The sequence below is a fragment of the Cheilinus undulatus genome, linkage group 11 (genome assembly GCF_018320785.1).
Source record: "Cheilinus undulatus linkage group 11, ASM1832078v1, whole genome shotgun sequence".
NCBI lineage: Eukaryota > Metazoa > Chordata > Actinopteri > Labriformes > Labridae > Cheilinus > Cheilinus undulatus.
Window position 1 is genome coordinate 9,762,922 of NC_054875.1, and position 20,034 is coordinate 9,782,955.

Consider the following 20,034-nt stretch of genomic DNA (forward strand, 5'->3'; position numbering starts at 1 on the left):
AAAATGCTCAGAACAGTGCTTCCCAAAGTATGGACCCACTGGTGAACCCAGTGGGCGTACTGGAGGTGGGCCATGAGAGGGCTTTATCATTAAAAAAAAAGAAAAAAAAAAAAGAAAAACATAAACATAATTCTGAAAAGTAAAATCAAATTTTAAATGATCATAAAATACTTGATTGCATGTTGAAATGCTTTTTTAAAGTCCAAAAAGTAACATAACAGCCAGAAGATGTAATTTACATGTCACCTTTTCATCATTCATTTTGTCTGTTGTACACAGCGGGTGTCATGGTTTGACTGGTGCTGTATTAACTGGTGACGCTCCATTAAACATTCCACTCTGCTGCATTAATGTTACAAGGAAAGGGTTTATGTAGTCACAACGTCTCCAAAAACAAGACATTTGCTTCGAAATCCTCTGTGAATGAAATCAAAATATGAAAATAAAATAAGAAGGTATATTTGGATTTTCATGTTATGGTTGAATGAAGGTTTTGGTGGTCACCAGGTGTCAGGTCTTAAACTGGGCTGCAGGGCAATGAAGTCTGAGAAAGGCTGCCCTAGAGCAGCGGTTCTCAACAAAGTTAGGCATCAGGATCCACCACCACATCCACACTGAGGGACTTTTCAACCTATATTTTGAAAAACTTCCAATCACTCACATTTTTTTAATGAAAGATAAAACTGTTTGGACCTAAAATTAAACACAATTTAAGTGAGCAGAGCAACAAAACCAAACAAACATGTTTAAAAAGTGCAACATTACAGAAGAACCTGCATGCATACATTGAATTTTACTCCATTTTCCTGAGACAGCATGGAAATATGGGGATTTCTTGGGAAACTGTATCATTATCTTGGGAAAATCATCCTTAATAACCAAAGAAAATGAGATAAGTAGAAATTTTGAGACAAATACTGCTCATCATAGGATAACCTAAATATATATGTATGAATTTACCATTGGCCTATATCCATTTAGGGTTTCTGTACATTGACTTTTTGCCGGATTATTTTTCCTGGCACACATTTTCGACCCACTTTTGGGTTCCTACCCACCAGTTGAGAACCACTGTGGTCCTCAACTGGTGGGTAGGAACCCAAAAGTGGGTGACAAAGCACTTTCTAGTGGGTCGCAGATGTGTCTGCAAAACAACAAAAAAAGTGCTAATTTGTTTTTAAAACTCTAAAACATGCTTGTTTTGTCCTGTCTCTTTGTTTGGGCTCATCTGTCTAAGGTCCAAGCTCAACAATTTTGTTGGAAAGCAATCTGATTGATGAAAAATATCAAAAAGCTGGGTTGCAATTCTTCTTGAGGAGTTGATGGTGCGTCCCAGGACTTGACCTCGACCCTATTTCTGAATGCACTGTCAGAAAACAAGGTTTATTGACAGTTACAGACCAGTTGGATTTTGACTAAGCTTACCTGAGAAGATCAATTATGTCAGATTTTAGTGCTTCTTTCAAGCTGGGTCGTTTTTATTTGTTGAAATTATATGTAAATATAAAAGCTTCCATGTAAATACTTCTTCTTTGCAATATTTTGTTCAAATGAATGATAAAAGTAATAATTTCAGCGGTTTGTCCTGCATGTTGGCTCTTTGTTTTTGCGTTGCATCTTATTTTGAAAAGCCAAACCGGATGTACCGCCTGACGCTCATTGCCTCGTACTTGCGCAGTGTTTTGCCTCACCTCCTGAGCAAGTGATAGGCGTACAGGAGGAGAAGTTTTCTAGTTTCACCTTCTCCTCTTCGTCATGGAGGCTCAGGCACATTTCTCCAAGGAGGAAATCAACAGCACGGTGTGGGAAGTCCCGGAGAAATACACACGGCTCAAACAGATAGGCACCGGGGCGTACGGCTCCGTGTGGTGAGTGACTTGACGTTTAACGTCTACTGCGCGCTGTATGAAGTGTGTGTGTGTGGTAGTGGAGACTGGAGTGAGTATGAATGCTGTTTAGTCAGAGCTCTGGACTCATAAACCTAAGCTAAAGGCTCCATACAGTCTGTGGTGGGCCTGGGGTAGACTGTAGTTACATTAACAATGGAAGCACTGTAACACATGTGAACAAGCTAGAACACCTGGCACCTTAGAGCACATCCTAACGACCTGTGTCATCTCTTTAAATCTCATTATCTCATTTATGTTACCTGAAAATTCAAACAGGTGCAGCAGCTACTCTTAAAGGACAAAGAACAATAGCTACTTGCCTTTGTGCTTTCTATGTGTATTTATTTCCAAGTTAAAGGAGCCTATTACATTGTGAAGGCCGGAGAAATGTACTGTAATGTACTTATTACATAATGTTACTGGACATTACAGTGCATGTTAATACATTAGCTTACTCACTGTATATTTAACTTACATCTGCCTCGGTACACAAACTAAATAACCAGGGATGTCCATTTGCATGTAAGTATTGGTTACAGCCATCTGAGGAGAAGTGAAACAATGACAAAATGTTCACATGTATATTTCACACACCAGCAGCATAAATGATTTACATGTCATTTACCTGGCAGAAATGAAATCAGTGTTAAGGTCAGGAGTGTAAAAAGTACATTACTGTTACTCAAGTTGAAGTAGGCCTATAGTTGCTCTGGTTAAAATTCACTAAAGTAAAAGTACTGGTCTATAAATCTACTCAGCTGACAGTAAAAAGTGTCTAATGTAAAGTTTATTGTAAGAACTGAGTAGCTGAGGTTGAACAGTTTGAAAAATAATCTAATTATGATTTTTTTCTTTTCTCCAATATTGCATTTGTGATTTGACATGCAGTTGTGTTTCTACGTTCCTCATCTTTAGTTTTCAAAAAGAAAAGCAAGCAGTATATTATTCTGCCTTATACCCAATGCAATATTAGATGAATTAAACATAAACTGTTCTTTCCTGTAGTCAGGGTATAATTGTTAAGATGACATAAGATGATGCCTGAATCAGCATGAATTGCATATCTTAATTGGCCTTCTTCAATCACAGTAGCAAAGTTACTTATTTATCTAGCTTAGCCCTGTAACAATCATCATGAAACTAGGGCTGAACATTTTGGAAAAAAATGTCTAACAGCGATAATTTGACTCTTATTGCACATGCAGTGTGAATTGTTGAATTAAAGGGAATGGTTATTTGTATGCCAGTCTGATTTTAAATAAGAAAAACATTGCCAAAAATAAGAAAAGTATGATTTTTGCCAATTATTTTTGAAAAATATGTTGCTTCAGCAGTTGCACGTGTAAAGCATCACACATCTGCTGCAGAAAATTCTATAAAATGGCTTTTTATTGACAGGTCAGAGAAATATTGCAACTGATTTGAAAACTGCAGCAAGAGATGTTGCAATTTAATCTTAATTTTGATTAACCGCCCAGCCTTAGATTCTGAGCTGTTGTAAAGTAAAAGATCATCTTTCTTTATTGGTAATTACAACAGGAGAATATGGATCTCCAACCATTTTTTCAGGTACATCACACCTTTGTAATAAAGTAAAAAACAACAGCTGTTGTAGGATGTGAATTATTCTCTCTCTATGTGCTACTTTGTAGTCAAAAGAGGTGGAAAAAGTACCAGACTATTGTACTCTCATAAAAGTACATTCTGGTTGAAACTTACTGATAGCTAATTAGCTAATCACAGCTCTTTCTCTCAACACAGCGGTGAATTTAAATATGACTTACTTCTCACTTATCCCTGCTTGCATTAATGCTGATGCACAACGCTGCTTCTGCTGCTGCTGCTGGGAAAGCTTAACCTCCTCCACCCCAGCGTCGTCCTTTATGCATGAAGCTTGTTGCACCTTCATTTTCAGATTCATGCTACTATGAATTAATTGCTTCTGAAATATTTTCATTATTGTAATACACATCATCATAATCTATCCATATGGGAGCTTCTAGCAATGCACTCCCTGGAAAGTCAAAGATTTCCCTTTTTGCTGTGTCTGTATCAAGCAACAACCTATGTTGTTGATAATTGAAGCCAATGTGGAGGAACAAAAATCTGCAGTGCGTCAAGTGCCACTTGAGACGGGCTGCAGACCCCACAAGTCACATACAAATCTATTAAAAAATGTCTGCTTTTACAGCAAAAATAATCATCAACAGCCAGGTTACAAAACAAATTTGATCAGAATAGGCCATGTCTTTATGAGTACACACTGTACGTAACCTGACATGCCAGACAGACTGTTTTACATATACATGGAATGGGATATATTTCAGATCCATCAGGGCAATGATCCATTGGCTGTGTTTGGGAAAGGCACGATGGCCCTCAGTATGATTGGACAAATGTTCTGTCCTCCACAACTATTACAGGCCAATTAAGGCTTCAAAACACATGAATTAGCTACCATCTGTCACTGATAAGTAAACTCATGCAAGTTCAACAGGCAGCTGTCATTGTCGTTTGCTCTCAGTGGAGCTAGTGGATTAATCAAACTCTTCCTTAAGTTAGTAAGGAGAAGAGCACAAATCTCTAATCTCCTCACTAGCAGCCATTGTTTACAAGTTTGCAGTACAGCTTAGCCACGCTTGTAGCTACCTTCTGTTTCTCCTCAAATGACACTGATTGGTCCAGTAATTCTCTGACCTGGGACAAAAGTATCAACGTGAAGCTTTGTAATATTGTAAATTTTCACTTGCTATGCTGTTCTTCTTCTAAGTAATCCTCATGTGGAGGGAGGAAGAGACTTGTTAATAATGACACAAAACACGGAGCAGAATAATGTCGCCTATAATTATTATAAAAAAAGATCAGATATCTATCTATGCTGGCTGTAGATATCAAATCTCTTCCCTGTTTGACTTCAAATGAACCATTAGGGATGCAGTCTCCTAGATCGTCAAAAAAGTTTGGTGAAGATTGTAGACAAATGTTTGGCACACTGACAGTTTAGAAAACCATGTAGAATTTCCATATGGGACAGTTAACACTATTTTAAAGCTATTGAAAAATGTTAACTTTCACTTTCAATCTCTGCTCCATCGGGGAGCGAAAGGGGAGTGAGGGAGGGTAGAGCTGCAAAGGCAAGAGCGTGCGATAGTGATTTCTGTGCTTCGGCAGACCATCTATACGTTCTATTTCTTCACGATCTAAGATTGTCCCTTTGCGCATACCTAGGCCAAAGCATCCACGGTAAAGATAAAGGTTACTATAGAAGTTATTGTTGCCTTGATAACCATTATTCTACAACTGTAATAAGAAGTAGAGGTAGCATAGAAACTCAAAATTCTCAATGAAAGAGCTGATGCAGAATCATTTAAAAGATTCAAATGGAGAAGGGGCCAAAATACAAGGGACATTTTGTGTTGGTGCATTATTTCATTCTTTGTTTAAAAAAAAAAAGAAAAAAAAAAGACAAATTTAAGTATGCATAAAATTATGACTAGAGTCCGTGCAGGCCAGATGATTGGCACTGGTGGGTCAAACATGGCCCAAATGGGATCGCTTTTCTTCAGCTATTAAAATAGAGGGCAAGCCAGATGTTGATCATGGCCTCTGCTGACTGAAAAGAGCACAATATTTTTTTTGTCTCAACAATTTAAATTATCCACAATTATATTAAATTTAAATAGATCTTGAGCTACTTTTACTACAACAACACTCTAGCAATACAATTTAAAAAGCTATTCATATTATTTTACATCATAATATCACTTTTTTATTTGAATTTGTATTTTGTATCATGCACAAGTTGGTGCAGCTATATTGACATACAGGGCTGCTGGCAGTGTTCATAATGAAAGTAGACAAACTCATTTAGAATCAGAGCTACAGCAGTGCTTTGAATATTAAGGCTCATGGAGGCATCCGCCAGCAGAACCCCATCTATTGTTATGTATTAATGTAAATGATAAATTAGAATATATGGTGCATTTTTAATCAAATCTCTAAACGTCTGATGTTATTTGTTTTTCTGGTTGTCTTATTAACTCTCATTTGTTTCCTTCCTAGAAAGCACAATTAGAAGAAATACCGTCTGAGATGTATCAGGGACAGACTTTAAAAACCCCAACAAACTTGATATTTATGCCATTACAGAAATTGAATCCCTCATGTTATTAACCCCCCACCCTCAATTGTCTAAAATATTGGTACATTACCTTCTTTCACTGCCATCTCTCTGTGCTTTCATCTCATTTCTGTGGGAGACTGCACGCACTCAAGGCAATTACTGCAGAGCTCAATTTCTGTGCTTTTATTTCTTTTTTCTCTGCAGGTAATACAAAATGTATTACTTTTACATATCTACATGTTTTCATATACCTGTTTTGTAAATTGTGACACCTTAAATGGGGTGGTTTAAGGTTGCTGCTGCACAGACCCTGGAGGCTACAGACTTATTATTCACAGAGCTTTATTTGGAAAGCCAGTCACTGCATGACAGCAAAAAGACCAGATAATAAAATGAACAGATTTTTTTTTTAGCATATATGGTAGCCAACAACGGCAATAAAACAAAACAAAACAGACACAAATGCTTCCAACCAAAACTTGCCACCAATGAAAGAATATGCTGCAAAATAAGACAAACAGCAGCAATAGCTGTTAGTTGTTTTTCATGTACAAGGACTGATGCAAAGTCAGAAAACAAAAGTGCAGCAGACAGGTTAGGCCTGGTATCAATACCTCACTATAACACAAGACTAGTCTCTGCATGATTCCTGGTTTTGATGTCAGGCCAAACCAAGCGTCAGGTTTAGGGTTGAGAATAAAAAATGTTTGGTACAATTTCCCAGAGCCAAAAGTGACTTCTTTAAATTCCTTCTTTTTGTTAAAAAAAATTGTCAAAGTCTCTGTGTCTTTCCTGCCATAGGTTCTCACAGTGAAGCTGGAAATGTTGACTATCACTTGGAAAAATAATTACTGAACTTATGTTAGTGCAGATATTGGCAAATAATCTGTAAATAATCAAAGTACAAGGCGCCTTTGTAAGTGCCTAAAACGGTAAATCTAATGTGCAAATGACACAGTTCAAATAAGCAGTGCAAATGTGGATCAAGGATATCCAGACAGAGTTTGGTATGATCTTAATGCGTACATTCCCACTTCCTAAAAAAATTGTGTTAAATGTACAGTGTCTTGCAAAAGTTTTCATACCCCTTGAACTTTCCAACATTTCTTCATGTTACAACCACAAGCGTAAATGTTTTATTGGGGTTTCATGTGATGGATCAAAATAAAGTGGTGCATAATTGTGAAGTGAAAGGAAAATTATACATGGCTTTCAAATTTTTTTCTAAATAAAAAAGTGTGGTGTGCAAAAGTATTCAGCCCCCTGGAGTCTATACTTTGTAGATTCACCTTTCACTGCAATTACAGCTGCAAGTCTTTTGGGGTATGTCTCTACCATCTTTCTACAGACAGAAATTTTTGCTCATTCCTTTTTGCAAAATAAGTTAAGCTCAGTCAGATTTGATGGAGAGCGTCTGTGAACAGCAATTTTTAAGTCTGGCCACGGATTCTAACACATCTACAACATGAATATGCTTCAGTCCAAACCGTTCCGTTGTAGCTCTGGCTGTATGTTTAGGGTCGGTGTCCTGCTGGAAGGTGAGCTTCCACCCCAGACTCAAGTCTTTTGCCGATTTTAATAGGTTTTCCTCCAAGATTGCCCTGTATTTGGCTCTGTCCATCTTACCATCAACTCTGACCAGCTCCCCTGTCCCAGCTGAAGCAAAGCATCCCCACAGCATGATGCTGCCACCCCCATGTTTCACATCTGAGATGGTGTGTTCAGGGTGATGTGCAGTGTTAGTTTTCTGCTACACATAGCATCTTGTGATCAGGCCAAAAGTTCACTTTTGCTCTCATCTGACCAAAGCACCTTCTTCCACATGTTTGGTGTGTCCCCCTACATGGCGTTTGGCAAACCGCAAACGAGACTCCTTATGGCTTTTTTTCAACATTGGCTTTCTTCTTGCTACTCTTCCATAAATGTCAGATTTGTGGAGTGCACGACTAATAGCTGTCCTGTGGACAGGTTCTCCCACCTGAGCTGTGGATCTCTGCAGCTCCTCCAGAGTTCCCATGGGCCTCTTTGTTGCTTCTCTGATTGATGCTCTTCTTGCCCGGCCTGTAAGGTTAGGTGGACGGCCGTTTCTCGGTAGGTTTGTTGTTGTGCCATGTTATTTCCATTTTCAGAAGATGGATTGAACAGTGCTCCGTGAGATGTTCAAAGATTGGGATATTTTTTTATAACCTATACCTGCTTTAAACCTCTCCACCACTTTATCTCTGACCTGTCTGGTGTATTCCTTGGTCTTCATGGTGCTGTTTGTTCACTGATGTTCTCTAACATACGCCTCAGGCCTACACAGAACAGCTGTATTTAGACTGAGATTAGATTACACACAGGTGGACTCTATTTACTCATCAGGTGACTTCTGAAGAAAATTGGTTACACTAGATTTTATTCATGGGTATCAGAATCCAGGGGGCTTAATACTTTTGCACACCACACTTTTCAGACTTTAATATGTAAAACATTTTGAAAGACATGGCTAATTTTCCTTCTACTACACAATTATGCCCCATTTTGTGTTTGTCTACCACACAAAAATATATTTAAGTTTGTGGTCGTAACATGAAGAAATGTGGAAAGTTCAAGGGGTATGAAAACTTTTGCAAGACACAAAGTAAAATCAGAATGCAATGATTTGAAAAATCTCATAAACCCACGTTTTATGCCCAATAGAACAAAAACTACATATCAGATGTTGAAACTGAGACATTTTATCATTTCATGGAATAATATTGGCTCATTTTGATTTTGATGCCAGCAACACATCTCAAAAAAGTAGGGACATGGTCATGTTTTCTGTTGTGTAGCATCCCTTCTTTTATCAACAGTGTGTAAACGTATCGAAGTGAGGAGACTTGCAGGAGTACTGATGTACTTGTCTGATGTAGGATTCAAGCTGCTCAACAGTCCTGGGTCTTGGCCAGATTTTTTGTTTTATAATGATTTTATTGCATATGTTGCTCTAAAACCCCCATCTACTTTTGGGCATTGATAGTTCCTTTCCAGGTCACGCCATAGGCACTAATGTAACTCCATTCCATCAGAGATCCAGGCTTTTGAACTGTACGCTGATAACAAACTAAATTGTCCCTTCCATCTTTAATCCACAGGGCACAGCTCCTTGGTTATTAAAAAGAATTTTAAAGTTTGATTCATCCGACCACAGAACAGTTTTCCATTTTGTCACAGTTCATTTTAAATGAGCTTTGGCCCAGAGAAGATGTGTTTGCATACAGCTTCTTCTTTGCATGCTACAGCTGTGCTGACAGACAATTATTTCTTGAAGTGTTCATTATCCCACGCACTGATTTCCAGTACAGAATCATGCCTGTTTTTAATTCAGTGCAGCCTGAGGACCCCCTGTTTGATCATATTATGGGCTGTAGATAGAGGGATGTATTCACAGTCTGAGTTTTATGTTCTACTGGGAATAAATACAGGTTTATGAGATTTGCAAATCATTGCATTCTATTTTTATTTCCATTTTTCACAGCACCAAGCATTTTTGGAATTGTGATGGTATACCTTTGTACACCAGTGTGAAAAATGTATGCCTACTTAAATAAGTTTACAGGCTCATAAGAATACCTACAACCAAATGTTCATGGTGAGAGATAAAGTGGTGAGAGAAGACAGATTACTGACATAGCTGGAGGAAACAAAAGAGTAGTGAAATAAACCAGGTCAAGGCGTCGCTAAATTTCTTTCAGAATTTTTATCCATTGTAGCCAAGTCTTTTCAATGGAACATTTATTTTAACCAAGTTATCACTGACAGTGGCTTGTCAGACTTCCAGTTGTGGAGAACAAATCTCCAAGCCTGGATTGGGGGGTTGTTTTATTTGTGCTTCCATCTGAAACCCTAAATATAGCCGTGATTGGATTGGGTTCAGTTGCTATCTGGCAAATGCTTGAGAAGGCATCAAAGATATGGCCTAAAAATGAGCACAGAGATGAGAATTTCCAAAACGTGTCAAGATGTGACTGGTTTTAGTTGACGTCTAATATTTTCCTTTAGCTGGATTTACTTTGGTAAATTTACTTCTAGATCCAGAGTGGGCTGGTTAACTGTTGATGACACAGGACCAGATCTGGGTACACTGGGTACCCCAAAGTCTAGTTCATTTGATCAGTGACGCAACAGTGTCAATTTTGGCAGCTATTTTTAACTTTAGTCTTAACATTGAAATGCTCAGTAGTTTTAGTACCATTTTTTAGTCATACTTAACCTGTCTAGTTGTAGTCTATGAAAACCCAACATTTTAGTCCAGTTTGAGCCCATAAATGTCAGCCCAAGCTACATCTGCCCACACAATTTCACAAAATTACAACAAAGTCAAGGAAGGGGGCTTTAACTTTGAAAACTGTTAGAGGGCGCTACTGAGGCAAATCTGAATGGTCACATGGGAGACCAAGGGTCCGTTCAAAAGTCTAAAAAATTACCCCCTAAGTTTTTTCCTTGACCCTGGTGAAACACATCACAGGGTCAAGTAAAGGTGGGAGTAAGAGGATAGGAAAGGAGAACAGCAAACGTTCCCTAGGCGGATGTTACAGATGTGATGTGTCATTTGTGTAAAAACTACAACTTGACATTGATGGACTAAAAAATTCGGGTCTACCACTCAGTGCATTCTCTGAGATATAAGCAGCAATGAAATGTGAAAACCTTGGTGATAAATATGAGCTCATTAAGATTTTTATATCCTAAAGTGTCTAGGATGAGGAACTGTGACTGTGAACATACAGAACAGCAGAAACTTTTCTCTTGATCTGAACTACTCAGTACAACTAGATGAGTAATATTCAAGTCCTTGTACCTCTAACTTACCAGTTAGAGAATTCAGACATCCTTTATCACGGCGGACGCTAAAATACTTCTGGGTCGTTTCACTATGTTAGGAACCTTCTTAAGCAAAATGGACTATTCAAATGGACCCCCAGACATATCAAAATTTTCACGACTGGATGCACCTGCAAAGTTTCTTGCAAAATAGGATATGTTACAGGCCTCAAAAGTCCATGCAATGACGGCAAATAATAAAAGGAATATTCCTAGCAATTCCAAATAGGTCCTCGCACCACTCCATGCTCAGACTAGGGCTGGGCAATTAATCGAAAATTAGATTAAATCGCAATATAGCCTGCTGCAATTTTCAAATCGTAGAAGGTGCAGTATTTCTTTGACTTGAAACGTGTCAAAATACCAGTTTTAAACTTTTTCGCAGCAGCAGAGGTGTAATGCATGACATATCATGCAATCATTCAAGTGCCATTTTTAAAATAGTCTTCATTTTTGTACTTTTTTCTTATTAAATATAAGAGTGACAAAACCCTTCAATGCAACAATTCATATCCAATTTGCAATACAAGTCAGAATCGTCAGAATTAGCCACTTTTAAAGAATTGTGCAGCCCTTGTTTGGGAATAAATGAAAGTTAAGGAATAATTGCATATCAACTGAATTAGAGAAAAAAATTGCTGTTAGATTGATTCCCAAAAATCGTTCAGCCCTAGCTCAGACCCATATAGTCCTATGGATTTCAATAGGGTCCTTGCACCCTTGGTGCTCTGGCCCTGAAAAATAAGGAAGGACTGTAAACAAATACAGAAATGACACTTTGAAGCATAAGCTCTAAAATCTAATTTCCTTTGTTTTGGAAATGTTCAGCTCCAAGAAACATTCATGCATTTCTACTAACCTTTTTTACCTACAGATCATTTGCCTTTGCATACTGCCCAATGAAGCTTAAAGTGAAAAACCTCCAAGGGCCTTGGGGAAGCAGAAAAAAATCTGAAAGTCAGAGCGGTTTAACATTCATCCATCATCGTTGATCTTTGTGCCTCTGTTGTCAGTGCTGCAGTTATTAGCATGCTAACTGTGGTCACTGGGGTTTTCAGCTTGATAGTGTGGGAGTTATGGTCAATTATAGCTTGAAATGTCTGACCTTTAAAAGAAGCAGCATCTGATAAACAGGGATCAGCCCACCAACATTATCTGTAATAACTGCACTTCTCTCAAAACCATCCTGTGGGAAATACACGCAGGAGAAGAACATAATAAACAGAAGCCTTATAAGTACTGAATCTGTGAGATTTACTGGATTAACTCTATATGTTCTTCACTGATTTGCTGCTTTGTGCTGTTTTGTCTGTAATATCCTACATTAGTGTATCACAATTGTCCACAGCATTATGCACAAGAGATGTGTGTAATGTGAGTTGGCGGATGTGGCTTCAAATAGCCTAACAAGCCGGTCCTCCCACGATTTGGTGCCCTGCAGATCACTGCAGACATGCACATCACGAGTTTCCAAACATTAATATGTTTATGCTCTGTAAAACACAGCCCCCACACCACCACCACCAAAAACCCGCTGTCAAAGAGTGAGCGTCACGTACAGTCACATACAGTAATGCCACTGTCAAAAGGGTGTCTGCTTTTGATTTGACGCAGCTCTTTTAAGTGAGAGTGAAACCTCAAAATAGACCCTCCTGTTGTGTTCTTTCTGCTCCAACTTCAAAAGAGTAAAATCATAGTGAAACTAGAAAGCACATGCAGTCTCAAAGTGCTATGCTAATGCCTTGTTTTTTTACCACAGCTCAGCAATAAATGAGAAGACTAAAGAGAAGGTGGCCCTTAAGAAGCTCCACAGGCCTTTTCAGTCAGAGATCTTTGCTAAGAGGGCCTACAGAGAGCTCCGACTACTCAAACACATGAAGCATGAAAATGTGAGTGTTATAGAAAGCAAAACATTTCCTGCCTCCTCCATTAGACTGTACTTTTGCAATGCACCTTTCTACTATCAAATCTTGTATGTCAAGTATGCTGTAAATACTTGGACCTCACATCTGCTCCCATTTCCCCAGGTGATAGGACTTCTCGATGTGTTTACTCCTGCTACAAGCCTTGATGACTTCCAGGACTTGTGAGTATTTCTTTGCCATGTTTGAAAGGTAGTCATGCAGCACATCTGATGTTTGCAGGTTTGGTTTTCACCTAAAGAAATCCCAACAGGACTGCAGAACCTTCAGAATCAAGGATTGTTTAATTAGGGTGACAGACAAAATCTGAGTCTCAAGAATGATATAAATAAATGTTAAGAATTCAGAATACTGGTAAAATGTATGCATGTAAATTAGATAAATGAAGATGGATTTAAGTCTGAGCTACACTTGAATATTGGTTTCAGCTAAATATTGTAGAAATATCGGTAAATCAGACATCTGCAAAAGTCCAATATCCTGCACTCCTACTTTTTATCATCTCCAGAGAAGTGACTTTGAGAGATATTTCATATTGCTCTTTACTCTCACTCGTTAAATACATGAAACAAAGTAGAATTAAGACAGAAAGAGTGGAAAAAATAGTACAATGCAAACTCATATCCTGGCTGGAACTTTGCTCCAGAGAAGAGATGCAGGGTATTGAATGTCTGCCAATTTGTGATATGCTTCTATTTTCAAACTCGTTTTAGTCGATACCGATACCATTATATATACACACCCTTTTTGTAAAGAGCACCAAGTATCTCCAGTGCAATGACAGGCTGAGTCAAGTAGAGCTGAGAGCGGGATTCAGAAGTAGAAAGTCTGGTAGTTGTTTTGAATTTTGGGCTTCATTCAAAATGTTCAGGGCTCAGAGTTGGCCCCTTTGAGTGGCTGGTGCCCGAGGCAACCACCTTTACCTGATGGTACAGAGGTACATTTTCTCGATATTTAAGGCCTATATCGTGATGCATGATTTGGTATTTGATTCTGCTGCTTCCACAACATCTCTTAAAATACACACTTTTCCATCTTTGAAATTAGATTTACGTCTTTAAAGTGCAATAGTTGCACAATTGTAAACATAAAGGCCTTTCTGCAAGCATTTTTGTGAACCTTTTAAGTTCTACTTAATAAAGAAATAACTGCAGCCTTTTATGAAGTTATGTAATTGCACAGCTTGGCACCACGGTTGTGATTATGATTAGATCAGTTGTGCAGCTCTGTCAGACATATGATTATGCTGCCGATGTGTACAGGAAATATATTGGCTGTAAATATTGCAGGAAATTTTCAAGTCTGCCATTATTGATATCACATCATTAATATTGTGCATCCCTACTTATGACTTATGACTGAAAATAGGCGGTGGAGTGTCAGCATTTTATTAATATTTATCAGGAAAATCTCTGTGTGGGTATTTTACGGCTTTAGTTTAAGGAATATGTTTATGAAAATGTCTGGAATTGTAAAGTTGCTGTTGTATCCCACAAGACAAAGCTGTGCCGCTACAGTGACACTTTGGTTTGCAGGAATTTGTGCCACAAACCTAACAAATTCTGCTAATCATCTGCTCATGTACAGGACATAGTTATATGAAATATCCATTTAAATGTTTTTGCATGCATTATGTCACATTGGATTTTTCGTTCAGTTAAACTCCTTACCCCTAAAGTGATAATATTTATTTCATGCCACTGTGTGTTGAACCACCAGACCTAATTCCAGTCATGAAAAACATGTCAGTGTTTATAAAATTACACTCCAAAATCATGAAAATGAGGCATTAAACTGCTCTAGGATGGTGTTGGTGTGTCGGTTGAATGAGCTTAAGCCACACCCACTCATGAGAAATACAATCCTCTCAGATTTGAAGACGATTCTGATTGGAGTGCAGCTGCCTGGCTCTGTGCCAAAGCAGAGAGACAGAAATGAGGCATTAGATTTACTGTTTTCTGGTACAATCCTCTCTCTTATAATACTTTTAACAACCTGTAGGCCATCGTGGCTGATAGATTTGGAAAATTTACCTCACAATGAACAAAAACAAAGCATGTAGCTGATTGTCAACTTTCAATCAAGGAAGTGACATCAGCTAACAACTGACTGTACTGAGATGAACTGCTCTAGTGGGTTAGGGGGGCAGGGTTATACCCCATCAAGACATCATAGGCTCATATATTTGCCCAGCTCAAGTAAAACCAAGCCAGGAAAGAGGTGAACAACTTTCTGACAGTCTAAATCCAAACTTCAGTCACACATAGATCTCAGTTTTTTTTACATGTTTTTACAGCAACCTTATCCCAACATATCTGAGTATTAAGACACAAAGTTTGGATTTCACTTTACAGGGACTTTGAAGTTTGTGAAGTCACTATTGTCTCCCATAAAGAGGTTCTAACTGAACTGAAGGCCTGGTGATGATAGGAGTTTGTTTTGCTATTACACTGAAGTAAAAACATGTCTTACTTACTTTTAAGAGCAGATCTTTTGTGTAAACATTACTTTGACAGAGCAGACACTTAAAGCTGACTGTCATTACAATGTAGGCTCTGTAAGATCCTCAAGACTGTAAATTTAAAGACAACTATGAAATTTTTCAATAAAAACAATGGTTTACTAATGATATATCAGTCCTTTTAAACAAGAGCATGGTGCCTGCCCCTATTATACTGGAGTTTGAGCTTCTCTCCTTGCATGTTTTTTGTTTTAGCAAGTACAGTCCCCTCACAGAGGACAGCATGGCTCTCTAGTAGAAAGCTCTGGAGGCAGACATCTCCCATTACCAGTCTTTGCCTGGTAGTATGAGTATAGACCTCATGCATAAGGCAAAGTGATCATTGACAGAGCTGACAAGAGAGTAAATTGCACTCTTAAACTCCATATTTCTGCATAATGTAGCATGGAGTGTGCTGAGTATATTGAACTTACAGAATTTGAAGCCGACATTACCACAGCATTGTCACCCACTGTTTATTGGTATAACATTTTTAAGGCTCTACCTCAATTTTTGTTCCATAAAGGACCTGATTAGGACAAAAAAGTGGAAACATGCCAACATGCATGTATCATGACGGATGTGTTGCTCTACAGCAGATAAGGGTCATGTAAAGATGAAGACTGTATTAAAAGTTGAATATGAGAGCTACATGCACCCAGAGCTCCTTAATGGAAATGTGAACAGATGGATCACAGCACTAATAGAGAGGAAAAGAACATCAGGTAGCCAGTGAAAGCTTTGTCTTGGTTATTAGCTGTGTTGTTGACTGAAGGGAGTTTGTATTTTGAGATTATCATCCAGTCAATCTCCCTTCTTTAATCGTGTTTCTCACCCTGCCTCTCTTTGTCTCAGCTACCTGGTGATGCCTTACATGTTTACCGACCTGTCAAAGGTGAAAGGACATCTCTCAGAGGACAAAGTCCAGTTTCTCGTCTACCAGATGCTCTGTGGACTCAGGGTGAGCTTTAACCTTTTACAGTCTTTTATTGTCAAGCAAAAGGAGGACTGCTATGGAGTATGAAAATACCTCTTATTAAAACACTGCCAACGTTATTGTTTCACTCATTTATGCCAGAATTAAAGTGTAATATAATTGTAATAAAATAATAAAAAGCTAATATATATTGTTCAATGATAGATGTTTTCCAGATACAGGCTTGTGCTTTATTAGTGATTTAAAGACCAACATGCATTTTATATAACTCAAGTAATAAACCAAGTAACTGAAAGGTGTGGGAAATACAGAGATGCCCTGATTGATTAGCAACTGAACATTATTAGCTGATTTTCAGTCCATCCTATCGGTAGATAGGAACTGTTGCTTCTGTGGTTAACACTCGGGTGTCTGTGGCTGGAGGAAACACTTTGTGAGAATATTAAGGCTCGCTGAACAGCCATCCCATATACAGTACATTAAGCACATCAGCATTGTAAATTAAATCAAACTGTTTACTTAAACAAATCTCAACAAATTTGTCTTTTGCGGCTGGGGATTTTGCACTCAAAATAGCCATAATAAAATCCAACCGAGTCCTGTTCAGTGAAATATTCACTCAAAGCTGAAATCTGTTTTAAACCTGGTAAAATAAAAGCTAACTAAAGGTGACATAATCTTACATTACAAGGTGTTTAAGAAAGCAGTTTAGCTGGCTAAATTACTAACTTCAGGTAGCAAATTAGCCAGAGCAAGATTTACAAGTAGGTAAACCTAGTTATCTAACAATTTTTATAGGCACTGGCCTGCAGTCTTGGTCAGATGCTCTTTTAAAACTGTAATGAAGCCTCCTGCCACTAGTAGCTGCTGTATCTATAGTTAGGCTGCTGCATTCCTGCTAGAGCTTTCCACCGGCACGTCTCAGGACAAAAACATGAGAAGCTTGGCTAGCAGTGTGTCACGGGAAAAGTGCAGTTCTAACCTGACACATCAGATAGACTGTTTTAATTTAGCTTTATTTATTTATATAAAATATCACAGAGAAAGTGCTTGGGAAGGGCAGGATGTTTTTGTAATTCTCGGTAGGTGATTGGACGAATGTTCTGTCTGTCACATTCATTACGGGCCAATCAAAGTGACAAGAATAATGAGGTAGCAGATATGTGCAGGTCTAGTACAAATACTTTTATAGTATATGAATATTTGAGCATGATGTGGTTACACCAAGGCTTGTCAGGAGAAGAGCGACAAAAATCTTCTCCTCCAATAGAAGTGTTCGGTGTGGCTCTTCAATCTTGTTATAATAAAGTTAATGTGGCACACTTCTGATAAAACAGTTGCTACAGCAACAGCCGAGCTAATCTCTGTAACAGTAGCAGCCATTGTATCCTCTGGCTTACAGTACAGCTTAACCCCTACTGAAATGATTGTGAAAAGCTTTCAGTGCTGTTCTTTGTTTTATTTAATAAAGAAATGTGGGGCAGTTCTAATAAAACTGCTGTGAAATTACAACTACAGCTGAGCTAAATGTTACACTAGTGGCAGCCATTACGAACAGCTCCTAGGACAACTTAACCCCTCCCCATTCTCTTTAAATAATGCTGATTGGTCAGAACAGTTTTTGGGTTTGACAAAAACCTTTCAGATTGGAGCTTTGCAAGATTGATTTGCCTGATGACAGACATGAAGTCCGGTGAATACATCAGCATCGTCAAATGGAAATAGAGTCAAAGGCTATGGAACAATCTTGACCGAGAAACCAAAGAGTCTGAGGTTGCATTCACAACTGAGCCGTTTGGTCCACTTTAAAGCCTTTGGTCCATTTCCCGGATAGTCCGGTTCGTTTGTTGTGGACTCTACTCAGCTTTAAAACAGGGGACTTGGATCACTTCCAAACAAACCCTGGTGCTGTTCTTTTGAGGTGTGAAGGCAAAGCGGACCAACTTGTGAACCAAAAGCAGGGAGTGGCAAAAAGTGTAATGATTAACAGATTTATATATGTGATTTGATATCCTTGAATACATGTCAGTACCTCGCTCAGCGTCTGTGTAACCATGGAAACACACACTGTAGTCTCTCGCTCACATGTGGCCTTTTTCTTCGGTACTGATTCATTGTTCTCATGTAAGGAACGACATGCTGGACAGCTCACTGCCTTGCTTTCTGCTCATAGAGCCCCAAAGCAAAAGCAGAAATTCCAAGTCAGCATAATTTCGGTGCTTTGTATAACGGCCTGATGTTATCAAGATAGTTTGATTTGTTTGACCAAGTGCAGTGTGAAAGTGAAGCAAACCACAGGAGAGTGCAATAGTGTTGCAATTTGAGCTCCTAACTGAACCGAATTGCCCAGACTGTCAGGTGTGAAAACGGCCTGAGTCACACGTTTAAAAGAAAAATCAAAGCTAGTATGTTGAAATACGATGAAACAAGATCATTTTTGTTTTGAATCGTGGAGACATGACCTTGATTTTGTGATTTGGTGTAACCTGAATTTCAACGTATGAACTGATTTCAGGATTTGAGCAGCTGTTTTGGTCTGCAGCCTGTTTATTTGAAATCTGCTATGTGTGTATATGCTTTGTTGATTGTTTTTAAAGACAGGGCTGCTTCTTTTCAATCTTGCTGAAGATTTTACGATGAGTTTATATTGTTTTGTTTCTTTTATTGAATGAAATAGACATATAAATAGAAAAAAAATATATATTTAGCAGTCTGGATGGTGAGAAATGAAAACATTGTTAAATACACACAAAAATAAATCTCTGTTTCTCTCTCCATGCAGTACATCCACAAGGCTGGAATCATCCACAGGGTAAGCACAAGTCAAACTTACAAGAGCCAAAGTCCTTTTTAAAAACTAAAGTTGAATTTAGAAAAGCTTCACAATGGGTCCATTGTTTGTTCTATTATTTTTTTTTAACCTTTAGAGGTTACTGCTGAGAAACTACACTCTCTGCAGCAGTTTTATTCTGACTCAGACAGCTCTCATGCACTTTTTCTCGCGCCGCATGGGAATGTTGACTTAATTTTTCATTGTTATCGAGTCAGATCCAACTCTGCCCCAACAGGTAGGATGAGTTTGCTCCTCTCTGATGTCCCAGAGCATGTCTAGAGATGTTTGGTCACACCCTGCAGCACAGGATTGAGACTTGTGGGTGTGTGTAGAAGGGAAATTAGACCAACGACACAGCTGACAAATGTGGGTCAAATTTTAGACCTTTATCTCCTTTGGTCAGACTCTAATTGACCTTTCAGTGGTCTTAAATAAAGCCTTATGCTGCTAAAAATAACCCAAAGCTATTTATTGTTAATTGGCACAAAGTAGTGGCAAGATCTTCTAGAGCTTCTTCTTTGGTTGACACATAAAGTAAGATTTAAAACACATTTCTATCTTTGTTTTGAATATTTTTGAGCCTTAATATTTATTTTTATAAGTATATATTGACACCATGACATACTTCTGCACTATGTTTATAAGTGAAGTATTTGCCCATGTTAGTTAAGCTCCGGATATTTGTTTTGTTTGCTTACTGTGTGTTTGTATTGGAAGGACTTTCAGAGACGCGGTCATCACGTTCTGTTTCATCCCTCTGTTTACGTGTTGCTCAGCTATTACACTCATCCTTCCTATCATAGTCAGGCTGTTATCAGCACACACTTCCACTCAAATCCCTCATTATGTCAGAGTAATTTAATGAATGGCTGGAGAAAAGCCGCAGTGAGTCTTACGGTAAGAGCTAATCGTTGAGTCACAGCCCTGAAAAAATGTTTAAAACCGCCTTTGTAATCATGCATTAAGACAAACAGCTGAGCCA

The 20,034-nt window shown here is 38.4% G+C and overlaps 1 protein-coding gene across 1 annotated transcript in view; it reads left to right on the plus strand.

Moving 5' to 3' along the window:
• Nucleotides 1-1,675: 1,675 nt before the first annotated feature.
• mapk13 (mitogen-activated protein kinase 13) overlaps nucleotides 1,676-20,034 on the plus strand; it is a 29,398-nt gene continuing 11,039 nt past the window's right edge. The window contains exons 1-5 of the mRNA XM_041800027.1: nucleotides 1,676-1,868; nucleotides 12,620-12,749; nucleotides 12,888-12,946; nucleotides 16,138-16,243; nucleotides 19,002-19,031. Of these exons, the coding sequence (XP_041655961.1) occupies nucleotides 1,756-1,868; nucleotides 12,620-12,749; nucleotides 12,888-12,946; nucleotides 16,138-16,243; nucleotides 19,002-19,031 (438 nt within the window). The 5' untranslated portion in view covers nucleotides 1,676-1,755. The remainder of the gene's footprint in view (nucleotides 1,869-12,619; nucleotides 12,750-12,887; nucleotides 12,947-16,137; nucleotides 16,244-19,001; nucleotides 19,032-20,034) is intronic.